This window comes from Rhinopithecus roxellana, chromosome 5, assembly GCF_007565055.1.
Source record: "Rhinopithecus roxellana isolate Shanxi Qingling chromosome 5, ASM756505v1, whole genome shotgun sequence".
Taxonomy (NCBI): domain Eukaryota; kingdom Metazoa; phylum Chordata; class Mammalia; order Primates; family Cercopithecidae; genus Rhinopithecus; species Rhinopithecus roxellana.
In genome coordinates, this window is record NC_044553.1 from 89062223 (window position 1) to 89089629 (window position 27407).

Below are 27407 nucleotides of genomic sequence, written 5' to 3' on the forward strand. Positions count from 1 at the left end.
TTATAAAGAAATAAAACATAAAGCAAAAGTAATATTTTACAAAACATTTTCAAGCTACAGGGCTATCACTCCCCTTCACTGCCCACCCAGTGACCCCTCAGTTTTAGAGAACAGAATTACTAAATAGTGAATATTAAAGAGAGACCTGGACTTTCTCTTTAGCTTCTTGAATCTTTGCCTGAAGCCCAGTTGTGAGAACATGTTCAAAGGACTCCTGGCTTGAAATATTTTGTATATCCATTTGTAACGTATCTTCAGTTCTTGCCATAAGCTCATCATACATAGAGCCTTTGGCAATAAGATGCTATTAAAACAAATTGAAGTGAGATCACGATAAACATTCTTCTTATATGTTAAACATTAATCAAAACAATCTCAGGAAACCAAAAAAGTTCATTATTAATCCAAAATCAGGCAAATTTGCATTCTGAAAAATGATATTTTAAGGAGTCATTTTGAAATTTCATATTGATAAAATCAGATTCTGAACATGTTTTATAGATTATTCTTTATACATTAAGCACTTCAATAAAATAAAGAATAAAAGTAATACAATGACAATAGAAAGAAAGTTGAGACAATGGTAATAAATCTTAAAATGAACTTGTTCCATGTCAAAGTAGTGGAGAGGAGAATTCAATAAATGTTACTGGAGAAAATAGCCATTGGAAAATAATATTTATACATCATAACAAAAATAAATTCCAAATGGGTCAGAAATATGAAACCACAAAAAGAAGACATTATCCATAAAAACCAATCTGCAGCCAGGTGCAGTGACTCACGCCTGTAATCGTAGCACTTTGGGAAGCTGAAGCGGACTGATCACCTGAGGTCAGGAGTTCGAGACCACCCTGGCCAACATGGTGAAACCCCATCTCTTCTAAAACTACAATATTAGCTGGCCATGGTGGCACATGCCTGTAATCCCACTTACTCGGGAGACTGAGGCAGGAGAATTGCTTGAACCCAGGAGGCAGAGGTTGCAGTGAGGCAAGACTGTGCTCCTGAACTCCAGCCTGGGTGGTAAGAGCAAAACTCCATCTCAAAAAATACAATAAAATAAATGAAATAAAATAAAACTGGCGGTGGCTCATGCCTGTAATCCAAGCACTTTGGGAGGCCGAGATGGGCGGATCATTTGAGGTCAGGAGTTTGAGATCAGCCTGGCCAACATGGTGAAACCTGACCTCTACTAAAAATACAAAAATTAGCCAGGTGTGGTGGCGGGTGCCTATAGTCCCAGCTACTTGAGAGGCTGAGGTAGAAGAATCTCTTGAACCTGGGAGGTAGAGGTTGCAGTGAGCCAAGATTGCACCACTGCACTCCAGGCAGGGCAACAGAGCGAGACTCCATCTCAAAAAAAATAATAAAATGAAAATCTGATCTGCTATCTCACTGCAGAAGGTCTTTCCAGGCCTAAGAGTAGGGACAGACATAACTGCGTAAATATAAAAACCCTGCAGTGCAAAATAAAATAAACAAAGTCAACAACTCAGCAAAAATATTTGACACAGAAATGAAAATGGATCACAATTCAAAGAGCTTGTATAATTCAATTTAAAAAATGCCAGGATCCCAAAGAAAATTTTGAAAATACAAGAACAGATAATTCACAGAAACAGATGTCTAATAAATATATGATCGTTCAATATTACATGTAGTCAAATAACTACGCATTAAAACAATAAGGAGATACCACTTTTCCGTTCACAAGTTAGCAAAAAATAATTTTTTAATTACAACTCACAGTGGCATGCAGATATGGTTTGGCTGTGTCCCCACCCAAATCTCATCTTGAATTCCTACTAGTTGTGGGAGAGACCCGGCGAGAGGTAATTGAATCATGAGGGCAGATCTTTCCTGTGCTGTTCTCATAATAGGGAGCCCTCTTCTCTTGTCTGCCGCCACATAGACACGCCTTTCACTCTCCGCCATGATTGTGAGGCCTTCCCAGCCATGTGGAACTATAAGTCCATTAAACCTCTTTCTTTTGTCAATTGCCCAGTCTCAGGTATGTCTTTAATAGCAGGGTGAAAACAAACTAATATACATGGGTATTATAAAATAGAAGTTATAGTGTGTGATATCAACTATGTAAATGTTGATCTTATTTGTCTTGGGGCACTGGAATTAACAGTGATTTCAATTTTTTGAAATTAGCACGTTCATTTATAGTTTCAATTTTTCCCTCTTTTAAATTATAAAACCAACAAAAAAGCTCATGTAATTAAAAAAACTGAAAAACAATAGAAAGGTACAGCACGTAAAGAAAATATTCATAGCCAGGCGTGGTGGCTCACGCCTACAGCACTTTGAGGGACGGAGGTGGACAAATAACTTTAGCCCAGGAGTTCAAGGCCAGCCTGGACAATACAGCAAAACCCTATCTCTACTAAATATAAAAGAATTAGCTGGGCGTGATGGTGCATGCCTGTAATCCCAGCTACTTGGGAGGCTGAAGTGGAAGGATCACTTGAACCTGGGGAGGCTGAGTGAGTCATGACTGTGCCACTGTACTCCATCCAGCCTGGGTGACAGAGCAGAACCCTGTCTCAAAAAAAAGGAAGAAAATATTTATTTTATGTCTACCATGTATTAAGAGCTGGGAATAACACAGGATTAAGATAGACTCAGTTACTGGTATATCTTTACAGATATTTTTCTATGAATATAAATGCATTATACATAAAAACACAACTCTGTTTAAAAACCACAAATGAGATTACATTATCTCATTATCCATACAGTTTAGGAACTTGTATTTCTTACTTTAGAATATATCTTGATCCAATATTTTGTTTTTGTTTTTTTTTTTTTTTTTTTTTTGAGGCGGAGTCTCGCTCTGTCGCCCGGACTGGAGTGCAGTGGCCGGATCTCAGCTCACTGCAAGCTCCTCCTCTCGGGTTTACACCATTCTCCTGCCTCAGCCTCCCGAGTAGCTGGGACTACAGGCGCCCGCCACCTCGCCTGGCTAGTTTTTGTATTTTTAGTAGAGATGGGGTTTCACTGTGTTAGCCAGGATGGTCTCGATCTCCTGACCTTGTGATCCGCCCGTCTCGGCCTCCCAAAGTGCTGGGATTACAGGCTTGAGCCACCGCGCCTGGCCGATCCAATATTTTGATCCAATGAATATCTACTTAATTCTTTCTTAATAGAAATACATTTCAGTGTGCTTGTATGTTCACAATAGTTTTTAAATTATTTTAAAAATTTTTTAATATTTAATTTCTACCTCATTTTTTTCGTGAAAATAAATTCCAGATAGAGTGGATAAATAAATACTAAAAATAAAATCAGAAAAGCACTGACAGATGAGACGGCACAATAAATTTATATAATATTTTCAAAGCAATAAAAACTATCACACAATGAAAACACAAAATGCTGAAATACACACTTTTCAGAAATGTAGGCTTAGAAAAATTATGTAAATGTTCCTTTTTATTCTAGGAACTTCCCATCTTGTTGTAACTTATACTCTGTAGGTTTTATAGCTGAGCTGGAACTCAGTAAAAACCTCAATGATAACTCCTTTCCCAGGAGAACTCAGTGATATTAAAACACACTCTTGCCTCATTGCCTTTCAATGAGTTGACTGCCTGAGAATCAAGACAGAATGGAGATCTAACAACATGAGTCACTCTGCCCGCATTGAGTAAGGAAAGGAGAGTGGCTTCATCAGTGGGTGAACTTTCAAAGCATAGATTGTATGATTTTTTTTTTTTTCTAGAAGGAGTCTCGCTCTGTCACCAGGCTGGAGTGCGGTGGTGCGATCTTGGCTCACTGCAACCTCCGCCTCCTGGGTTCAAGCAATTTTCCTGCCTCTGCCTCCTGAGTAGCTGGGACTACAGGTGCATGTGCCCCCATGTCCAGCTAATTTTTTGTATTTTCAGTAGAGATGGGGTTTTACCATATTGGCCAGGATGGTCTCAATCTCTTGACCTTGTGATCCACCCGCTTCAACCACCCAAAGTGCTGGGATTGCAGGCGTGAGCCACCGTGCCCAGCCTGATTGTATAATCTCTTATGTGTACTCTGTACTGAGCTATATGAGACTGAACTCACTCATCTCTTCACTGTCCTCTGGTGCAAGAGAATATTTTAACCCACATGTTATGACTAAGAAAATAAGTCCAAGAGCTTAACATTCGTAGGTATTATCAGTGGTCTCCTAATCTAACCTCTGCTTTCAAGCAAAATAACAACAAATGATCCAGGGATAAAATCCATTCATTTTTTACACACCCAACAAAGAAAAATAAAACTGTAGGCTTATTACTACTTACTTTAAAACTTTCTATTTATCTTAAAACATAAATGCGCAACCATGAAAGTACCCTCTTCATACTTTTACACTCATACCTTCAAAGATTCTTCCATTGAGGTGTCCACATTATCTTGATCCAAAACAGATTTGGCTTCTGCCTCCCAGATTTCCACTTGTCCAATGAGTTTTTCAACATCTTTAGCCACTTTTAGTTGCCCTGTGAATTCTTCATCTTCTTTTTCATGTTCTTCTCCAGCCTACAACATTCAAAATTACCACTGAAAATGTCAGCATGTACATAACAAAATGATTTTCCTTTTCAAAAAGTTACACCTGTAATCCCAGCTCTTTAGGAGGCCAGGGGGATCGCTTAGGTTAGGAGTTTGTGACCAGCCTGGGCAACAAAGCGAGACCTCATCTCTTCAAAAAATTTTAAAGTTAGCTGGACATAACGGTGCATGCCTGTAGTTCTACCTACTCAGGAGACCGAGGCAAGCGAATTGCCTAAACCCAGGAGTTTGGAGCTATGATCATGCCACTGCATTCCAGCCTAGGCAACAAAGCAAGACCCTGTGTTCAAAAATAAAAGATAAAAAAGTTACACCACTTTCTTTCCTGAAGAGTGCTAATTAAACATATTTTAACGACATAAGATGTCGTTCTTTGACAACAATAACTTTTTGTTTATATGAGGTCTCGCTTTATTGCACAGGCTGGAGTACAGTGGCACAATCACAGCTCATTGCAGCCTCAACCCCCCAGGCTCAAGTGATCCTCCCACCTCGGCTTCCCGAGTAGCTGGAATTACAGGTGTATGCCACTACGTCTAGCTAATTTTTTATATTTTGTAGAGATGGGGGTCTCACTATGTTGCCCAGGCTGATCTCAAACTCCTGGGCTTAAGTCCCATCTCAGCCTCCCAGTATGAGCCACCATGCCTGGCCAATGATAACACTTCAAAATAGTATACATCACTTTGCAAATTAAAAAGTTTGTTCAGGGTTTCTTACTTAATTATAATACCATTCCTATCAGATACTACTTTCTCCATTTTACATGTAAGAAGATTAAAGTTAAGTAAATTACAGTAAGTGATGGTAAACACATTTCTAAAACTCATACATGATTTAAATAAATATAGCTATTAGTAATGGTAGTTGTAAAATATCAAGAAGAAACTCAGAATCAAATTTCAACAAAATTAAATCTTTTCCCCATTAATAATCTATAGGTTAACATACTATAGCTTTACATGATAGATACATTATTTCTTAAACTATATGTTGACAAATTATAATGGCTTATATTTATGAAGTACACAGACACACTTATTTATTTATTTATTTTTTTGCGATGGAGTCTCAGTCTGTCACCCAGGCTGGAGTGCAGTGGTGCAATCTTGGCTCACGGCAACCTCCACCTCCCGGGTTCAAACAATTCTCCTGCCTCAGCCTCCCAAGTAGCTGGGATTACAGGCACCCGCCACCACTCCTGGCTAATTTTTGTATTTTTAGTAGAGATGGGGTTTCACCATGTTGGCCAGGCTGGTCTCAAACTCCTGACCTCAAGTGATCCACCTGCCTCAGCCTTCCAAAGTGCTGGGATGACAGGCGTAAGCCACCGCTCCCAGCCCAAAGATACATTCTTAAAGTTGTTTTTAATCAGATCCCTATTTTATTTATTTTATTTTAAATAGAGATAGGGTTTCACTATGTTGCCCAGGTTGGTCTCAAACTTCTGAGCTCAAGCAATCCTCTCGCCTCAGCTTCCCAAAGTGCTAGAATTGAAGTCATACAAGCCATAGGTATTATATCTTACAAGTATATAATTTTTAATTTATTTTTTGTTCTTTTCCCATACTTTTTCCTATAAAGTCATCCTCCAAATTACCCAACAAAACAAGGAAGAAATAGAATATTTTCCTCCATTTTACAGAAAGGAAGCAAGACACACGGAGGCCAGGGGTTAGCTTAAAGGTAGCCAATTTCTGTGCACTAGTCAGAAGTAATCTCGAGAAAGTAACAACTCAATTTACACTGCTCAGAGTCAGGACTGCTCTGTGAGTCTGTGAGAGCACAGTAAGTGGAGTAAGTAACACTTTCATGCTAAAGACTTCATGAGGGAAAACATTTAAGCATTTTCCTAGGAAATGACCATACATTAAATGTTATCTAACAATTCACACATTTACCACCATCTTAACAGTATCTTTTCTTTCTTTTTTTGAGACGGGAGTCTTACTCTGTCACCCAGGCTGGCGTGCAGTGGCTCGATCTCGCCTCACTTTCAACTTCCACCTCCCAGGCTCAAGTAATCCTCCTACCTCAGCCTCCTGAACAGCTAGAACCACAGGTGCGCAAACACATGCCCAGCTAATCTTTCATATTTTTGGTATAGACAGTTTTGCCATGTTACCCAGGCTGATCTTGAACTCCTGAGCTCAAGCGATCTACCTGCTTTGTCCTCCCGAAGTGCTAGGATTACAGGCAGGAGCCACCGTGCCCGGCAATATCTTTTTTATTAATAGCAAATTTAAATTATTTCTATATGCAAGTGAAATATACAAAGGACAATTATTTTACCTTTATATGTTGATTAGAATTTTCAGGAAGTTCTATTGACATATCTGTTGAAAACTCAACAGTTGCTTTTTCTTCTTTAGATAGAATATTTCCAGAATTGTCAAAAGTGGGCTGATCCTGTTTTTTTATCATCAGTGGCAGGTTCATTTCCTATACAAAATTAATTTCATGAAATTTAATACTCATATTTTTATTTTATGCTAATATACATTACAAACAGGAAGTGGATGTAATATATTCAAATATATGTTTAGGATTAAACTATAACCATGTTATAAAATGTGAGCTTTTCACATAAAACACCTATGTCTCAAATTGTTAAGAATCAGTTGAAAAAATATTTTATAAAAAGTCTGCTTTTATGAGGCACTATGCTACATATAAAGATAAATAAGGCTCGGTGTATGTTCTCAATGAGCTGAAAATCTAGTAGGCAAAACAATGCTTGTTTTTCCTTCATGGTAAGTGAATTTTAACTAGACAGCTCTATAGTAAAAAGGGTTCAAGAATTAAAAGCTTTCTCAGGCATATACTCAAGAAAGGTTTAAGAATTGAAAGCGCTCTTGGGCATACACTCAAAGAAAACATGTGTCCACATGAATGTCCATAGCTGTATTGTTCATAAAAACCCAAAAAGTGAAAAGAATCCAAATGTGCATCAACTAGAGAATGGACAAACAAAATGTGGTATATCCATACAATGATTTATTATTTGCCAATAAAAAGGAATGAAGTACGATTACATTCTATAATATGGATGAACCTTAAAAATATTATGCCAAGTAACATAAGCCAGTCACAAGAGATCACATATGATTCCATTATGTGAAACATCCAGAATAGGCTAATCTATAGAAAGACAGTGGATTCGTGGCCGGGCGCGGTGGCTCAAGCCTGTAATCCCAGCACTTTGGGAGGCCGAGACGGGTGGATCACGAGGTCAGGAGATCGAGACCATCCTGGCTAACACGGTGAAACCCCGTCTCTACTAAAAAATACAAAAAACTAGCCGGGCGAGGTGGCGGGCGCCTGTAGTCCCAGCTACTTGGGAGGCTGAGGCAGGAGAATGGCATGAACCCGGGAGGCGGAGCTTGCAGTGAGCTGAGATCCGGCCACTGCACTCCAGCCTGGGTGACAGAGCGAGACTCCTTCTCAAAAAAAAAAAAAAAAAAAAAAAAAAAAAGACAGTGGATTCGTGGTTGCATAGGGCTGGGGCGGGGGGCATTGGAAGAAAATAGGGAGTGACTGCTAGGGTTTCCTTAGGAAGTAATAAAAATGCTCTAAATTTTTTATGGTAATGGCTACATAACTCTGTGCATATACCAGAAATCAATCAGTTATGACTCTACAATGAGTAAATTGTATGGTACATAAATCATATCTAAATAAAGCTGCAACCAATCAAAAGAACTTACAAGTTGAGTTTTTGAAACCAATTTTCTCCATCTTTTATTCAACCTTCTCAGTTCTTTAGAAATAGATGATCCAACCACATCACTGCTGACTTTGACTAAGAAATTTCCTGCTTCATTTAAAGTAGCATGTTCTAGATTCCACTGGGCTAGTGTCTCAAAGGGTACCTACATAACACACAAGCAACATACTATCTTAATGACATAATACTGTCTTTCCATTATGTATAATAAATGTTCACCAAGGCTTTTTTTTTTTTTTTTTTTTTTTGAGATGGAGTCTTGCTCTGTTGCCCAGGCTGGAGTGTAGTAGCGCAATCAAGGTCATGGCAACCTCGGCACCAAGACTAATTCTAAGCAACATTCCTTGCAAAGACTTTGACTTTCCCCTTAGAGGAGTCTGCCAACCCTGTTGGTCTAGCTCTTCACTCCTAAGTGCTAACTGGCGAGTGCCAGCTGTCTGTCATCACTCCTGGTCCTGGACTTTTAAGATGCATCTGATCTCTCTTTCCACATGGCTGATGAACTTAAATTAAAGCAGAGGTTTCCAAACTTGTTTAGTTCATGCAGCCTTAATTGTCTCATTAATTTTTTCAGAGAGTCCCTAGGCCAGAAATATTATCTAACAGTTCCCATTTTCAGTAGTCAGGTTCAACAACTTAGTAGCAGCATGGTATCCAACAGATGGATGTTGTTGTGTCTCCTTCAAATTTTAGAGTGTTCGGTAAGTTCTCTTAGTTCTCTCTGGTAGCTCAGGGTTTCTTAGCAGTTTGGGTATTACAACCTTAGAGTGTTATTTTTCTGTTATGTACATTTTTATAGACAATCTTTAAAAGACAGAAGGACTGTTGGAAGACAAAGATTTGAAATTCTAGTACTAATACAGGTGACAGAAGTGATGACTCAACCCCTAAAATGCTCTTTTTTGCACTCTTACAGTTATCACAAATTTTACTTTAACACAAATAATCTATTTTCTATTAATTTTAGTTTCTATTTTGGAAATGTTTAACCTGAAAGGTTATCTATAGCCATCTGCAACAGAAAAAAACAAATGAAAGAAAGAAAAACCACCTCAAATAATCATAGAACAGATTATTACATGAATAACACATGAAAACAATAATGAATTACATTGACAGTTCTTCCACACCCCTACACGTAAGTTATCTTGATTTTCCTCCTCTAGAAACTCAGGAAGATTTTAGAGCTGAAAGGTTTCAACCAAATGGAAAAATAAAATTTTCTAAACAGTAGTTTATTTTAACTGTGTCTATAAGCTACCCAGTATATTAAGTCTCATTTCCTCTCCAAAGAGCTTAGCAAAACATCTCCCAAAAGCTATTACTCCATATGTAAGTTATACCTTAAGAAACCTCTGTGTGTGGGAAGGAGGGGAGTGTATGTGTGTGCGTGACCATGTATAAAACCTATAAACCAGTAGAGAAACTGCCTCTTGGCAATTATATCGGGAAGAAACTAAATTTTTTCCAAGACCTTGAAGAATTTTCCAAAACACTGGTGTACTCTTCTCTGTTTTCTCATCTTTGGATTGAAAATGAGGGTCACAAAATAAAACAATTAAAAAATAAAATTGAGCAGATGCTATTAGACTGCAAATACCTCTTTAATTTCTTCCTTCTTTATCTCCTCAAAGCAAGCCCTTAGTAAGCGAAGGTTTTCCACATAAGTAGCCCAACATGCCAGCACTTTTTGTAGAGTGGACTTCACATTATATATTTTTTTTCTATACATACAAACATCAGATTTCACCATCATATACTGTTTACTAATATTCTGACATTCTCCAGCTACAATATCAACAAAACAAAAAAGCAATCTTAGAAAACAATTTTTTATTAATACTATTTTAAAGTATTTGTATACTAATTGACAGTGGCAAAATAATATGTACTCTGACAATATTAAAAGTGAAAGCAAGAATTTTCCCAGGAAAACATGCACATAAAACTAATTTCTAAAACATTATATAGAAAGCACAACAGATAAAACATCATTGTTAAGTGATAGTCATTCCTCAAAAAGTAACTGAACTACTTTACCCAAATTCTTATAAATTTCTCCACATTTTTGAAAAGAAGTATCAAGTCGAGCTAGCAATTCTTTTTCTTCAATAAATTTCTGGGAAGAAAACAAAAAGACAGTTTTTACTTTTAAAATTGTGCCAAGAAATCCAGATAGAGAGATACAGCCATTCAATGAAGGACACAGTTACCTAAAATTTCTTTAGGGCTTTAATACTACATATTTGGTAGGAAAAGATGAAGAAAGATGGTGAAAATCTGGGAGACATAAGCTGGGTGTGAACATTAAATAGGTCTGACACCTGATAAAATTGATCTTAATGTGGTGACATGGTATTACAATGGTGTTCCTCTTGTGGAAAAAGGCAAGTTAAGTATTTATAGTAATTTCAGCATCTCCTACTTTGCACATTTTATTAATATTACATAATTGTGTCAGTTGCTCTTATTTCACATGCTTTATTAATATTGAGTACTTTTTAAAGATATATTAGAGTATGTTACAAAAAGATATCCATCACACAGAAACATTTCGGAAACTACCGTTAACCAAATTCTGTTACGGAAAAATACTAAGCTAATCCAAAATTCATATTTACTTTATATTTATGTGTGCCAATAGTATGAATATTTAAATAGAAAAATGAAAATTCAAGCAAGGAAAAAGAAATAGAAATACTCAAAATCTAGCCCAGTTTAGAATGATGCTTCCTGTTTGGAAACTTAGAGTGTTTAAGTCATAAATTGGAAGTAAATTTCTCTTTATCATTTAAAAAATTTTTACAACAAAATTTACAATCTTAGGTTTTCCTTTCCCCCTTCATTTCTTTTTTTTTTTTTTTCTTTTTGAGACAAAGCACAATCTCAGCTCACTGCCACCTCTACCTCCCAGGGTTCAAGTGATTCTCCTGCCTCAGCCTCCCAAGCAGCTGGTATTACAGGTGCCTACAACCACGCCTGGCTAATTTTTGTATTTTTAGTAGAGACAGGTTTCGCCATGTTGGCCAGGCTGGTCTCGAACTCCTGACCTCAGGTGATCTGCCTGCCTTGGCCTCTCAACTTGTTGGGATTACAGGTGTATGCTACCGCGCCCAGCCCCACCTCATCTCTAAAAGGAGGGAAACAAAAAGAAGGACAAGGCCTAAATGTAGAATTGACATTTCTGTGATGCTGTAGTTTTAACTTAGATGTGACACACTTATATTTAAGTCACTTCAAACATTTTTCCTATAAATTAGAAGAGCTAAGGCCAAAAAGAAAGCCTCAAGACAAAAGAAAAAATGTATTGTTTATCCTGGCCAGTAAAATTTAGTAAGTTAAGATCAAAACGTTATAAGAAAAATGTAATTACTGCATGAAACTATGAATCTGAAAAGGAAACCAAAATTAACATTTCAAGTAAGTGAAAGAAGGAATTTTTAACGAAAAAAAAGCATGGAAATCCTTCAGATTATGTTAATAGACCTGGTTAACTCTTCATCTCCCTTGGGTAGTAAGTAGTGATATTTTCTATTTTTTTACTCTTTCGTATGCTGCTGTTTGACTCCCTGTAATTCTCTTCTCCAGGCAATATTTAAGCTAATGAAATCTACCAAGAAAACCCATCTCAAAACCCGAAGAGTTAATGGGAAATCGTGCCAAGGAAAAATGTAAACACAGCACCCAGAGATGGAGAAGAGTTGCCTAAGACACAAAATTAAAAAGCTTACATGCCAGTCTTCCAGCAATAATTCCACAGATTCTCTGCTCCCATATTTAATGTTCCAAATATCCAATTTTGATTTCACTTCATCTACCAAACCAAGAACTAAGCACGTGTAGTAATGAAATTCTAGATGTAGAATAAATTTTTTCTCCAAAATGTTGTTGATTCTGGAAAACAGTGCAGGTTTTGGAATTTAACTTAATATTATTGACCAAATGTGAGAAATCTGTTCAGCATTTTAAAAAATACTGAGGCTTTAACTCTTTCTTTTAAGCACATGGAACTCAGATGTATCATTGTCTTTTTCTTTTTTAAACACTGTAAAACAAATACTGTGACTAGATATAAAACAACTATTTCTAAGGTAAAAACATCAAACACAACATTTTCTGAATAAACTATTCCCCGATTGACAAATCCTGTAATAAAACGTTGATCTATGAAATATTTTACTAAATCTGAAAACTTCCATATAACTTAATGAAACTATAATCTAAGTTTATATATGAAAAGTTTTCATTATAAAGGCTTACACCCTCTCACTATTCTAATAAGTTGCTTTTGAGTAATGAGAAAAGATAATCAATTAAATAATCTCAATATTTATAGTATTTTACAGTTTATAAAGTGCTTTCATATCCCTCGTCCCATTTGATTCAGTTTCCTGGTGAGACCTGAACAGGGCAATTATCATTAACCTAAATTTACGAAGGTGGAAACATGCTCAAAAAGAGAGTGACTTATCCAAAACCAAGATACAGAGCTCAGTTTCTGAATGTTTTCCATCACCATATTCTAACATTCAATAAAAAAGGAGGTATGTTGGCATAATATCTGTAACGTTACCACTATATAAAATGTGAAGATACTGTTATCAAGATTTAAAGGAGAATACTTGGTAAAAATTATCTAAAAATCTGTATTTTGTGGTCCCTGTAGTACCAGTGGTTACTCAAAGGTGAATAGTACCAGCAGTTGTGAAATGGTAGTGTTACACACCGTCTTTTCATTTCCTCCAATTTGTTAGGTGGTACCAATGGCAAATGATTTTCATCTCTATTTTCAAAGGTAAGGAGAATGTTCGAATGATGCGCAAATCTATCCATCAGGCTCTGAAAAGAAATTCAGCATGACATAAATCATATTTATTGTCAAACACTGTATAATTAAGGGTTTGTCAATCTCACTTGCATTACATCTTTTTTCAAAAAAATTTTCATAAAGCCCTCCCCACAACCCACTTTTTTTCATTGTTTTAAGACACAGGGTCTCGCTCTGTCACCCAGGCTGGAGTGCAGTGGCATGATCATAGCTCACCGCAGCCTGGAATTCCTGGATTCAAGGGATCCTTTCACCTCAGCTTCTCAAGTAGCTGGGTCTACAGGCACACAGTACAATACCCAGCTAGTTTCGTTTTTTAAAAAATTTTCTATAGAGGTGGGGTCTTGCTATATTGCCTAGGCTGAAACTACCCCCTTTAACTAAGATTTTGTGAACAAACATTTTCATCATAAATGTTTTAAATCTGAACATTTTACAGGCAGGCAGACCATAGTTTCTTTAGTAAAACCATTATTACAATCTTTTATTTATTGGTGTATATTACATTCCTTTGTAGGCTCAAATACCATAAATCTCACATAATTTTTTTCATGCCATTTTAATGAGAACCCAAGTCTCTCAAATTTTAAATCAGGCTCCCCCTTCTTCACCCTCCCACCCCTTGACCTTTTTTTTGGTCAGACTTTATTTATAGTTGCTTTAGAACTCTATCCTTATTTAGATTCTATCCTTATTGTTTCAATCTTAAACTAGTACAATGGTCATGAATGTAAAGTTATGTTCTAGGTCCCAAAAATCCCCAGAGGAATAATTGTAAACCATCCTCAAATATCCACTACTCTCCTTCTCTTCTTTTTAGGACAAAGTCTTACTCAAGAACAATCCCTAACAAAATATTTTTCTACATCTCTTTTTTTAATTTTCCAACCTTGAATAAAGTCATTTTCTCTTGTATCAGAGTCATGGCTTGAGAGTGATCCTGGGAGGCTGACAAATCTTCATCCATAAGCTCTTCTACCTCCTGGAGCCAAGCTTCAGCTTGATGGAGGGGTGGGGGCAAGGCATAATTTAGCTTTATTTTCCATGCATTAATCTGAAAAAAAAAAAAAAAAGAAAAGAAAGAAGAAGAAGAAGGAGGAGGAGGAAGAGGAGGAGGAGGAGGAGGAGGAGGAGGAGGAGGAGGAGGAGAAGGAGAAGGAGAAGGAGAAGGAGAAGGAGAAGAAGAAGAAGAAGAAGAAGAAGAAGAAGAAGAAGAAGAAGAAGAAGAAGAAGAAGAAGAAGAAGAAGAAGAAGAAATTCTTCAGTAGAACTTTTCTAGTTTATTTCTTCACATACAGTATGTTTGACTCTTTGAAGTTTCTCTGGAAGCCAAGACTGATAAATGTGATCCATTATCATGGAAATCTTCATCAATGGGTAAATTTCTTAGTTCTAAATATCACTTAGCTACTTCCTGACCAGGAATACAATTTGTTCAAAAGTTGCAGGAAAAGAAGGCATAAGAAAAAACAAACGTTTTGATAAATCCACAATAAGATATGCCAGAAGTTCAAAAGAATAAAAGCACACCTCTAAGCAAGGATAGACTATCCTACTGAATGACCATCATTTGAAATGCTGTGTGTCCTTGTGTGCTCTGACACTACAACTACACCTTCAATACAGATTTATAACTTCTCCCCTCTCTAACCCTAACTGTATATCCACGTGACATATCTCTACCATATCTCCCGAACATCTGTCCTTCACGAAAAGCACCACCCATTCCCAAATCCAGGTACATCTCCTCCTTCCTCAGCCTCGCACCACTCCCTGCATGCACAAGCAGGTGAGAAACACACACTCTGACTGCTTGCTTCTCCAAATACTTGCTGTGTCTTCGCTCTCGCTGCCCCTGCTACTGGGATGTCCCCTCGGCAAGCACTGTCAAAACTCACTCACACATCCGTTCATTCACTCACTGGCCAAACATTTATGAACAAGCTGTTGTGCTAAGAGCTGGAGATAAAGATACAGAAAGCTTCCGGCGTGGACAAAGGACCATGTGATGGTTACCCATCATTTAATGCTATGTAGCAGTTAGGAGAAAATTAGATGCACAAACGCCAACATAGAAGCACCTTAAAATACAGTATGCTCAAAAATAAAAAGAAACAACATATAACCTCAAGGGTACACAACTTAAAAATACATGTACAGGTAGGGTACAGTAGCTCACACCTATAAACCCAGCACTTCAAGAGGCCAAGGCAGGAGGATTGGTTGAGCACAGGAGTTCAAGACCAGCTTGGGCAACATGGTAAAAACCCCATCTCTACTAAAAATACAAAAATTAGCCAGGATTGGTGGTGCACACCTGTTGTGTGACCTATAGTCTCAGCTACTCAAGAGACTGAGGTGGGAGGATCACTTGAGCCCAGGAGGTCAAGGCTACAGTGAGCCATGATCATGCCACTGCACTCCAGCCTGGATGACAGAGTAAGACCCTGTCTCAAAAACAAAACAAAACAAAACAAAAATACACATAAATTCAATCTATATTATGCAAAAACATAAAACATATTAAAGATATCAAAATTGTGGCTCAAGGAGAATGGAAAGAAGGTATGACTATAAAAGGAAATCAACACACAATTAAGCAAATGAATAAAAACAAGAGCAGAGTCCTGCCTAGAAGAGCAATTTAATATAACCCCCTATGTCAGAGTGTAAACCAGATAAATAAAAGCCACAGCTCTTGCCTGAACCACCTATCCAAAGAAGCAGCCAAGAACATGGTTACAGGAAAGTGTGATAAGTGATGTCACAGAGTCAGGCAGGCGAAGGTTGCAGTGAGCCAAGATCGCACCACTGCACTCCAGCCTAGACAACAGAGTGAGACTCTGTCTCAAGAGACATATATATAGAGGAGAGAGAGAGAGAGAGAGAGAGAGAGAGAGAGAGAGAGAGACATGGTGGATCATGTCTGTAGTCCCAGCCACCTGGGAGGCTGAAGTAGGAGAATCACTTGAACCCAGGAGGTGGAGGCTACAGTGACCCGAGATCACACCAGTGCACTCAAGCCTGGGCAACAGAGCGAGACTCCATCTCAAAAAAAAGAATGTGACTTTTTACACAAACTTACTGTTATACAGTTCGAATGTTTATCTCCTCTGAATCTCATGTTTAAGTTTGATACCCAGTATTGGGGCTGGGCCTAACAGGAGCCGAGTTCCCACAAATGGCTGGTTGTTGAAAAGAGTCTGCCACCTCCTCTCTCTCTCTGCCTCTCTTGCTCTCGCTTCAACTCTTGCCATGTGATTTCTATACACAAGCTCCCCTTTGCCTTCCACTATGAATAGAAGTAGCCTGAGGCCCTCACCAGAAGCAGATGCTGGTGCCACGCTTCTTGTACAGAAGCAGAAACATGAGCCAAATAAGCCTCTTTTAACTTATTTCATACTCCTATGAAGATCAATCACAAATTAAAATTTGTTTCACTCAACTTTCTCTAATAAAAAGTTCTGGTCTTAAGTCTGTATTTTATCTTTCTGTTACCCAGTCTAATTCTACTAAATGCACTGTTTTTATTCTTTGAGGGTTTTTTTAAATAATTATTTTATTGTAGAGACAAGGTCTCACTATGTTGCCCGGGCTGGTCTTGAACTCCTGGCCTCAAGCAATCCTCCTGCCTTGGCCTCCCAAACTGCTGGGATTGCAGGCATGATCCACCAAGCCCAGTTGAGCTATACTGTTTTTTAAACAGGCAAAAATTTGTATATCAGATAGATCACTTCAACATTAATTCATTCAAAAACATTTATGGGGTACCCATCATATGCTAAAGCAAATATCTAAAAGATATTTAACCAAGTACCCAGGTATACAAAATGAGGACAAAGCTAGGTTCCTTTAAGGCAGTCAAATGGAACTGTTCATAAAATGAAAGCATTAGATATTACAGCTTTTCCATTTTGTTTTGCGTCTTGCAAGTTTAATTTTCTCAAAAGACATATGGCAAAGATAATTCTATAACCTTTTTTTTTTTTTTTTTTTTTTTGAGATGGAGTCTCAGTCTGTTACCCAGACTGGAGTGCAGTGGTGCAATCTTGGCTCACTGCAACCTCCACCTCCCAGGTTCAAGCAATTCTCCTGCCTCAGTCTCTCAAGTAGCTGGGATTACAGGCACACACCACCACACCTGGCCAATTTTTGTGTTTTTAGTAGAGACGGGGTTTCACCACGTTGACCAGCCTGGTCTCAAACTCCTGACCTCAGGTGATCTGCCCATCTTGGCCTCCCAAAGTGCTGGGATTACAGGCATAAGCCACTGCACTTGGCCAATTCTACAATCTTAAATCATTAACTATTTGCCATTATGTCTCCAGATGAAAGAAAAATGAAAAAAAGTTATTTCATTATTGTAATTTTTTTTCCTTTTTGTTTTGAGATGGAGTCTCACCCTGTCTCGCAGGCTGTATATACCTCTGACACCTCTACCTCCTAGGTGCAAGCAATTCTCCTGCCTCAGCATCCTGAGTAGCTGAGATTACAGATATGTGCCACAATGCCTGGCTAATTTTTGTATTTTTAGTAGAGACAGGGATTTGCCATGTTGGCCAGGGCTGGTCTTGAACTTCTGACGTCAAGTGATCTGCCCGCCTCGGCCTCCCGAAGTGCTGGGATTACAGGTGTGAGCCACCGTGCCCAGCCATTTCAAATAAACAAGTTAGCATATACTTTTAGTGTGTCTAACTACTTGTACATCTGCCAAAAAATAAAACAGAAATTTGAAATATAATTGAGTTAACGAAAGGCTACGAGGAATACCTCTAGTTCAACTATTATTCTTTGCACAACCAAAAGACAGCTGCATATATTTTGAATTAAACCAAACCTGTTTTTTCCGACTCAGGGCTACACTCAATATTTATACAGCAGGCAGAAGAGGAAGAACAGAAGGCAATGTTTACCTTTCGCTCCTCTCCTTTCTCACTTAACACTTCCTTTCTGCAGTAATTACTTTTCAATTTGGCTGAAAATTTACATAAGATCTTAACAGGTCAAAATAACATAATGTTGCTATTTTCTACAGTAGGCTCAATATGAAACCATTTACTATGATGCTCTGAGAAATCTGTTCTCAAACTATTGAACCAGAAACTGCATACGTGGTTTCAACTTTTATGCCCTCAATGGCTTTAAAATTAGCAATGTCTCATTTTGCCACATCAAGAAACTGAGCTGCAGTTTACCTGACTGAGGAATGGATTTTCAAGCTATTACCAATTTACAGCACTTAATCTTGCAAAATAGTTCTTTTTGTGGTTTTTCTCATTATTTGGGCAATGTTTCCGTATTTAACAAAATCAGGCCAGGTCTCTGTGGTCTAGAACAGCCTGAACTATACAGACAATATCTTCTTCACTGCCTTCCACTTTGTTGAGGACTTGTCACGGACAGGTCTTATCCTTCACAAGAGTCCGTTTCAAAGCGGTAATCAGAATAGAAACTGACAATGCAATAAGCACCACTACTGATGGGAAGATTCTAGGAGCTGCAAGTTCTTCAAAATTAGGTTGTCTAAAAGAGTGGCTCTTTTAAGCCACTAGACTGCTGTTTAATACTTAGTAAACGGTGTGGAAAATGTATTCTGAAAACAGGCTGCCTACTCCTGACAGCCAAGCAAAGGGTCAGCAAACTTTCCCTGTGAAGAGCCAGAGTATCTTTGACTTTGTGGACCACACAGTTCCTGTCGTAACTCTGTAAATGTATTAAAAATCATTTCGTTATCCATTTATAAATGAGATGTTACATAAATTATACCTCAATAAAGTTATTTTTTTAATGAAGGCAAAACAAAGACATATTTAGAGATCAAAGAAAACTAGGTGAATTTGTCACTCACAGTCCTGTATTGTAAAATAAGTGAAAGGAAGTTTTCAGGCTGAAGGGAACTGAGCTCAATGGAAACTCAAATCTCTAGAAAGAAATTAAGAACATGGGAAATACCTAGATAAACATAAAAGATTAATTTTTTCATTTAATTTCCTTAAAATATATGGTTGTTTAGAGAAAAAAAAATTATAACATGGCCCTGGGGATTTTAAGACATATGTTACATGTGTCACATATATTTATACACAAAACAACTATAGCATAAATAATGGGAGATGAATCAATTTGATTGCAGGATTTCTACATGTTACAAAAAGTTGTACAATAACTTAGATGTTGTACAACTCTAAGGCTGGGTGTGGTGGCTCACACCTATAATCCCAGCACTATGGTAGGCCAAGTTAAGTGGATCCCTTGAGCCTAGGAGTTCAAGACCAGCCTGGGCAACATAGTGAAACCCCTTCTCTGCAAAAAAATACAAAAGAAATTAAGTGTGCATGGTGATGCATGCCTGTAGTCCCAGCTACTCAGAAAGCTGAGGATTGACTGAGCCCGGGAAGCAGAGGTTGCAGTTAGCTGTGATCAAGCCACTGCACTCCAGCCTGGGCAACAAAGCAAGACCCTGTCTCAAAACAACAACAACAACAACAACAACAACAACAAATTGCAAAACTCTAAGTAGACTGTAAAAATTTTGTAATGTATATTATAATCCCTAGAGCAACCACTAAAAACATGATAGGAAGAAGTAGAGTCAAGTCAATAGACAAATTAAAATGAAATTCTTAAAAAATGCATGATCCAAAACCAGGCAACAAAGGAAGAAACGGGGGCCGGGCACAGTGGCTCACATCTGTAATCCCAGCACTTTGGGAGGTCAAGGTGGGCAGATCACTTGAGGTCAGGAGTTCGAGACCAGCCTGGCCAACATGGTGAAACCCCATCTCTACTAAAAATACAAAAATTAGCCAGTCATGGTGGTGGGCACCTATAATCCCAACTACTCAGGAGGCCGAGGCAGGAGAATCGCTTGAACCCCGAGGCAGAGTTTAGTGAGCCACGATCACGCCACTGCACTCCAGCCCAGGAGACACGGAGAGACTCCTTCTCAAAAAAAAAAAAAAAAAAAAAAAAAAAAAAAGAAAGGAAGAAACAGAGATAGAAAAAGCAGAGAGAATAAACAAAACAAAGAGTTAAATGATATACCTAAATTGAACTATATCAACAATTAACTATTAAGTGGACTAAGCACTACAATTAAAAGAGAGGGGATAGGCTAGGCACGGTGGTTCATGCCTGTAATCTCAACACTTTGGGAGGCCAAAAGCTCTAATTCAGGAGCATTGCTTGAAGCCAGGAGTTCATGACCAGTATGGGTAACATGGCAAAACTCCATCTCTAAAAAAAATTTAAAACTTTGCCAGGCATGATGGCACACACCAGTAGTCCCAGCTACTTGGGAGGCTGAGGCAGGAGGATGGCTCGGGAGGCTGAGGCTGCAGTAAGCCATGATTGTGCTGGTGCATTCTAGCCTGGAAAACAGAGTGAGATTCGATCTCAAAAAAAAAAGACAGGGACTGGCACAGTAGGTAAGAAAGCAAGATACAACTATGTGTCATTTATAAGAGATACACTTCGAATATAAAGACTCCAAATAGATGAAAAGTAAATGAAGGAAAAAGATGTACTATACAGTCAGCACAGAAGACTGGAATGACTATACTGGTATAAGATTAAGTATAATATTAATAGATGTCAAGAAAAACAGTATTATTAAAGATAAGCAGGAATATTTCATAATGGTAGAAGTCTTCAGGAAGACAAAGTAATCATAAGCACATACACACAAAGACAATGTTTTAAAATACATGAAGCAAAATTTGACAGCACTGAAGACAGATTCCCACAGATTTTAATACTCTTCTCTCAGCAATATATAATAGAATTGGACAAAACATCCGTCAAGACACAGATAATCTGAACAAAATTATCAACCACCTTATATTAATTAATATTAATATAAAATTAATAAAATAATTTTATTAATTAATTAATATTAATTAATACAATTAATATGAATTTGGAAGCAACATAAGTGCCCATCAACAGATGAATGGATAAAGAAAATGTGGTACATATACACAACGGAATACTATTCAGCCAAAAAAAACGAGGGTTGGGCGCAGTGGCTCACGCCTGTAATCCTAGCACTTTGGGAGGCAAAGGAGGGCGGATCGCGAGGTCAGGAGATTGACACCATCACCGTTAACACAGTGAAACCCTGTCTCTACCAAAAATACAAAAAATTAGCCGGGAGTGGTGGCGGGTGCCTGTAGTCCCAGCTACAGGCTGAGGCAGAGAATCACTTGAATCCGGGAGGCGAGACTTGCAGTGAGCCGAGATCACGCCCCTGTACTCCAGCATGGCGACAGAGCGAGACTCTGTCTCAAAAAAAATAAAAGAAAAAAATTAGCCGGGCATGGCAGCATGCACCTGTAATCCCAGCTACTCTGGGGCTGAGGCAGGAGAATTTCTTGAACTCAGGAGGCAGATTTGCAGTAAGCCGAGATCACACCATTGCACTCTAGCCTGGGTGACAGAGCAAGACTCCATCTCAAAAAAAAAAAAAAAGAATGAGATTCTGTCATTTGCAACAACGTGGAGGGAAATGGAAGTCATTATGTTAAGTGAAATAAGCTAGGCACAGAAAGACAAATATCACATGTTCTTACTTATTTGTGGGATCTAAAACTCAAAACAGTTTAACTCATGGAGATAGAGAGTAGAAGGATGATTACCAGAGGCTGGGAAGGGCAGCTAGGGAGTAGGGGGAAATGGAGATGGTTAATGGGCACAAAAAAATAGTCAGAAAGAACAAATAAGACCTACTACTTGATAGCGCAACAGGGTGACTACAGTCAATAATAACTTAATTGTACATTTTAAAATAACTTGAAGAGTGTAACTGGATTGTTTGTACCTCAAAGGATAAATGATTGAGGGAATGAAGATCCCATTCTCCAAGATGTGCTTATTTCACATTGCATGCCTGTATCAAAATATCTCATGTACCCCATAAATATATGCACCTACTATGTACCAATAAAAATTAAAAATTAAATTGAATTTTTAAAAAATTTAACATTTATAGAATATTATACCCAATGACTGCAGAATATGTGTTCAAGTGCACAAAGTTATGTATCATATGCTGGGCCATAAACCATGTCTCAATAAATTGAAATGGATTGAAATTATACAGATATATTCAGACACACATGCTCAAATTCATCCTTACACACTCTCTGTGGATTTGTTCCTACTTCTTTCAAGCATCTACTGATATTGATACATGATAGTAGAGAAGAAGCCACAGGTCAATCAAAATATAGATAATCTACCGTAGCAAACCAAGAATTGATAGCAAATATATCAAGCTTGGATAAGCTTGCGTTTTCTCTAAGCGGAATGCAAAAAATTCCTACTTAAAAGATGATCACTACCCAAATGATGCCATGGAGAAAATACAAAAACACTATCCCATTTTCTGATGAAGCATCTATCCTGTCTTTTACAGAATTTCTCATGGAAGTTTAAAGTAAAACCCTCATCCAAAAAAACAAAGCTGCCCTTTGAAAATGCTCTTTTTCTTTTTTTTTTTTTTTGAGACGTAGTCTCATTCTGTCGCCCAGACTGGAGTGCAGTGGTGTGATCCCAGTTCACTGCAACCTCCACCTTCTGGGTTCAAGCGATTTTATGCCTCAGCCTCCCAAGTATCTGGGATTACAGGTGCCCACCAACACACCCTGTTAATTTCTGTATTTTTAGTAGAGGCAGGGTTTTGCCATGTTGGCCAGGCTGGTATCAAACTCCTGACCTCAAGTGATCCACTCACCCTTGGTCTCCCAAAGTTCTGGGATTACAGGTGTTAGCCACTGATTCTGGCCTGAAAATGTTCTTCTAATCAACATAAACAGTCACCTGGTGATTGAGGCCATCCCAGGCTTCTCTCAACTGTAAATGATTCTTGTCCAGCTCATCCGGATCCCGTTTCATTGACAGAACATCCAAAAAGGACTTTTTTTCTTCATTGAATGACTCCGTAAAGGACAGCAGGCTCTACAATTAGAAGAGTATTTTAAAGACTGAAAATGTTTAATTCCATTTATATCATATAATCTGTTATTTTGAGGTCTATAGGTATAGGATATATTTAAGTTTTTACTTAAAGGTAAAATCCTCTGAATCTAGTATCCTCTCTCTGCTCTGATTTCCTTCTTCAGTGCACTGTGATAACTGGACACCAGCATGATGTCATACGTCTCACTCTGTGCTTTGTGTCGGTATTGTTGGATTTCTACTGGAATGGAGCAGCAAGGTCACTGGGTTACAGGGCAGATCATGATGCCACATGGAAAATATGAGTTTGTTTGTTCTCCCCAAGTATGCGCTCACAACAAAATAAGAATGAATGAATGTGAAAATTATATGATAGCAGTAGTCATATTATAAGCAATTTTCAAAGTGTTCATGAATAACTGAGATTTGGCTTATTCTTCCCAATTAATTTTATATAAAATTTGAAAAACACGTTGCCTTCAAATACTTAATAAGTAAAGCTTTTTCTTGGTTCATATTTGTGTGAAATATGGGTATTTAAGAGTTATCAGGCTGGGTGCAGTGGCTCACGCCTGTAATCCCAGCACTTTGGGAGGCCGAGGTGGGTGGATCACAAGGTCAAGAGATTGAGACCATCCTGGCCAACACAGTGAAACCCCATCTCTACTAAAAATACAAAAATTAGGTGGGCGTGGTGGCGCATGCCTATAGTCCCAGCTACTCGGGAGGCAGAGGCAGGAGAATCACTTGAACTTGGGAGGCAGAGGTTGCAGTGAGCCGAGATCGTGCCACTGCACTCCAGCCTGGTGACAGAGACTCTGTCTCAAAAAAAAAAAAAAAAAAAAAAGAGTTATCAATTGGCCAGGCACTGTGGCTCACAACTGTAATCCTAGCAATTTGGGAGGCTGAGGCAGGTGCACCACTTGAGCCCAGGAGTTCAAAACTAGCCTGGGCAACATGGCAAAACTCCGTATTGACCAAAAATACAAAAAATTAGCTAGATATGGTGGCATACACCTGTAGTCCCAGCTACTCAAGAGGCTGAAATGGGAGGATGGCTTCAGCTCAGGAGGCAGAGGTTGCAGTGATCGGGCCACTGCACCACAGCCTGGGAGACAGAGAGATATCCTGTCTCAGAAAAAAAAAAAAAGAGTTATCAATTACATGGGTTTTTTTTTTTTTTTTCTTTTTTTGGAGACAGGATCTGGTTCTATTGCCCAGGCTGAAGTTCAGTGGCATGATGTTGGCTCACTGCAACCTCTGCCTCCTGGGCTCAAGTGATCCTCCCACCTCAGTCTCCCGAGCAGCTGGCACTACAGGAGTGCACCACCACGTCCGGTTAATTTTTTTTTTTTTTTTTTTTTTTTGGTATTTTTTGTAGAGACAGGGATTTCACTATGTTGTCCAGGCTGGTTTTGAACTCCTGGGCTCAAGTGATTCACCTGCCTCACCTCCCAAAGTGCTGAGATGACAGACATGAGCCACTGCAACTGGCCATAGTTAACTACTCAGCTCCAGGGCTGTAGTGTGAAACTAGCAACTGACAATATATAAATAGGTGTGGCTCTGTTCCAATAACATTTTATTCACAAAATGGGCCAACCTCTGCTCTAGAACCATACTGTTCAAATGTTTTAAATGTCATTTAAAACATTATCCAGAATTATTGACAGCATTTTAAATGAAATGTTATGAAAAAGTCAAAGGATAATTTACTTTAATTCTGATAATTAATGACTTCGTAAAACCTTCTATTTAGGGAACCTGAATCTGTGATACATTATTAAATCAAAGACATATGTGAGAACAATGCACTTTCAGTAAAAGATGAGCACTTTGTCGAGAAAAAAATCTTAGACCAGAGCTAAGGGAAGGTCAAGAAGCCTGTGCAGTTCGGACCAAAGGAAGAAAAAAATGTTTGATCCCTTCCTTCCCTGATGCTTCCAAAGCAAAAAGGAAAGTATGGCCAGCAAGTTGCACAACCCACTGAATGTTACAGTTGAAAGGCTGGACTTATCCAACTCTTTGACTTAACAGACATGGAGATGGAGGCCTAGAGGTGCTAAGTGCTATGTAGGTACCTGACAGTATCTGCAGCTTGTTCAGGACAGAGCACTGGGGAAAAGCACAGCACTGCATAGACAATGGGCTCTAAGAAACGGGACTGAGGAACCTTTGCTTTGTTTCCTGTTAAGTCTCTTTCAGGGCTGTACAGTGAATAACTACTTACCCCAGAGAAGCATCACAATGCAAAAACAACTAGGACTTTAAAGCTAGACTTCCATTCAAGTCCCATTTCTACCCTTTTAGTAGCCATGTAACCTTAAATAAGCCACTTATTATCTTCATCTGTAAAACTGGAATAATACCAAGCTCAGCAAGATATTTTAACATGTGAAATGCAAATCAGCAAGGTATCTGCTACATAGAAAATGTTCAACATGGCCAGGTGTGGTGGCTCACGCCTGTGATCCCAGCACTTTAGGAAGCTGAAGCAGGTGGATCACTTGAGGTCAGGAGTTCGAGACCAGCCTGGCCAACATGGTGAAAACCCGTCTCAGGCCGGGCGCGGTGGCTCAAGCCTGTAATCCCAGCACTTTGGGAGGCCGAGACGGGTAGATCACGAGGTCAGGAGATTGAGACCATCCTGGCTAACACGGTGAAACCCCGTCTCTACTAAAAAATACAAAAAACTAGCCGGGCGAGGTGGCGGGCGCCTGTAGTCCCAGTTACTCGGGAGGCTGAGGCAGGAGAATGGCGTAAATCTGGGAGGCGGAGCTTGCAGTGAGCTGAGATCCAGCCACTGCACTCCAGCCTGGGCGACAGAGCGAGACTCAGTCTCAAAAAAATAAAAATAAAAATAAAAAAATGAAAATCCGTCTCTACTAAAAATACAAAAATTAGCTGGGCCTGGTGGCAGGTGCCTGTAATCCCAGCTACTCAGGAGACTGAAGCATGAGAATCGCTTGAACCCAGGAGGCAAAGATTGTAGTGAGCCAAGATTGCACCACTGTACTCGAGCCTGGGCCACAGCGCAAGATTCTGCCTCCAAAAAAAAAAAAAAGAAATGTTCAATATGTGGTAATAATCACAGCTGTCATTATTTCTCAAAGGACTCTCAGTTGAGGCTCTGTATTCATTCTAAAAAGCATGTTCTGGGGCTGGGTGCTGTGGCTCACGCCTATAATCCCAGCACTTTGGGACACCAAGGCAGGTGGATCACCTGAGGTCAGGAGTTCGAGACAAGCCTGACCAACATGGAGAAACCCTGTCTCTACTAAAAATACAAAATTAGCTGGGTGTGGTGGTGCATGCCTGTAACCCCAGCTACTTGGGAGACTGAAGCAGGAGAATTGCTTGAACCGGGAGGCAGAGGTTGTGGTGAGCCGAGATTACGCCACTGCATTCCAGCCTGGGCAACAAGAGCGAAACTCTGTCTCAAAAAATAAAAATAAAAATAAAAATAAAAATTAAAATAAAAATAAAATAAAAAGCATGTTCTGCTTTAAACTAGGGACTGGAAAACTTTTACTGTAAGGGGCAAGACAGTAAATATCTCAGGCTTTAAGAGCCATATGGTCTCTATCACGACTACTCAACTCTGGGGTTATAGTGTGAAAGTAGTGACTGGCAATGCTTAAATGGGTGTAGCTCTGTTCCAACAACATTTTATTTACAAAATGGGCCAACCCCTGCTCCAGAACCATGCTGCTCAAAGTACTCCAAAAACGAGGAGAATCAACATCATCTGAGACCTTGTTAGAAATGCAAACACTCAGGCCCTGCCCCAGAATTACTAAACCAGAATGTGCATTTTAACAGGACTACCCCAGTGAATCACATGCACCTTAGTTTCTCAAGTACAGTGCTAGAATTCAGCCTTAAAACCTTCAGTGAATTTAATATTTAAAATACTTAACCCTGAAAGAGTTTTCTAAAAACATACTTACTGCTCATCCCTTAAAAAGTAAATTACAAACAGCTGTTTAAAATCATACTTACATTATACTTTTTAAAGTAGGTATCATTTTCTGGATCCTTTAGCAACTTCTGTAGTTTTTCCTTTTGCAGAGTTAACCAGACCAGAGCATCTTTCACCTTTCCCTGTATTTTACACACACACAATTAAACTATATTTTAAACAGACTTGGTTTTTTTAACAAAAAAATTAACAACTTGAAACAGCAGTGAAATAATGCCATCATTACACACCAATGATTCATTATGCCAAAGAGTAATATCACTTGTTCACATAACACCTTAAATTTTAAACCAGATTGTAACTAGCATCTGAACATGACAATGTGCTAAAGAAATGGGCAAGCAATGCACCCC

The 27407-nt window shown here is 38.6% G+C and overlaps 1 protein-coding gene across 14 annotated transcripts in view; it reads right to left on the reverse strand.

The window, feature by feature from the left end:
* SYNE2 (spectrin repeat containing nuclear envelope protein 2) overlaps nucleotides 1–27407 on the reverse strand; it is a 392481-nt gene that overhangs the window by 248393 nt on the left and 116681 nt on the right. For all 14 annotated transcript variants that reach the window (XM_030929921.1, XM_030929916.1, XM_030929913.1 and 11 more), the window contains 11 exons: nucleotides 27075–27176; nucleotides 22935–23072; nucleotides 14005–14169; nucleotides 13014–13126; nucleotides 12019–12181; nucleotides 10328–10406; nucleotides 9888–10075; nucleotides 8268–8432; nucleotides 6853–7002; nucleotides 4366–4527; nucleotides 146–304 (listed from right to left, as the gene is read on the reverse strand). In XM_030929921.1, the coding sequence (XP_030785781.1) occupies nucleotides 146–304; nucleotides 4366–4527; nucleotides 6853–7002; nucleotides 8268–8432; nucleotides 9888–10075; nucleotides 10328–10406; nucleotides 12019–12181; nucleotides 13014–13126; nucleotides 14005–14169; nucleotides 22935–23072; nucleotides 27075–27176 (1584 nt within the window). The remainder of the gene's footprint in view (nucleotides 1–145; nucleotides 305–4365; nucleotides 4528–6852; nucleotides 7003–8267; nucleotides 8433–9887; nucleotides 10076–10327; nucleotides 10407–12018; nucleotides 12182–13013; nucleotides 13127–14004; nucleotides 14170–22934; nucleotides 23073–27074; nucleotides 27177–27407) is intronic.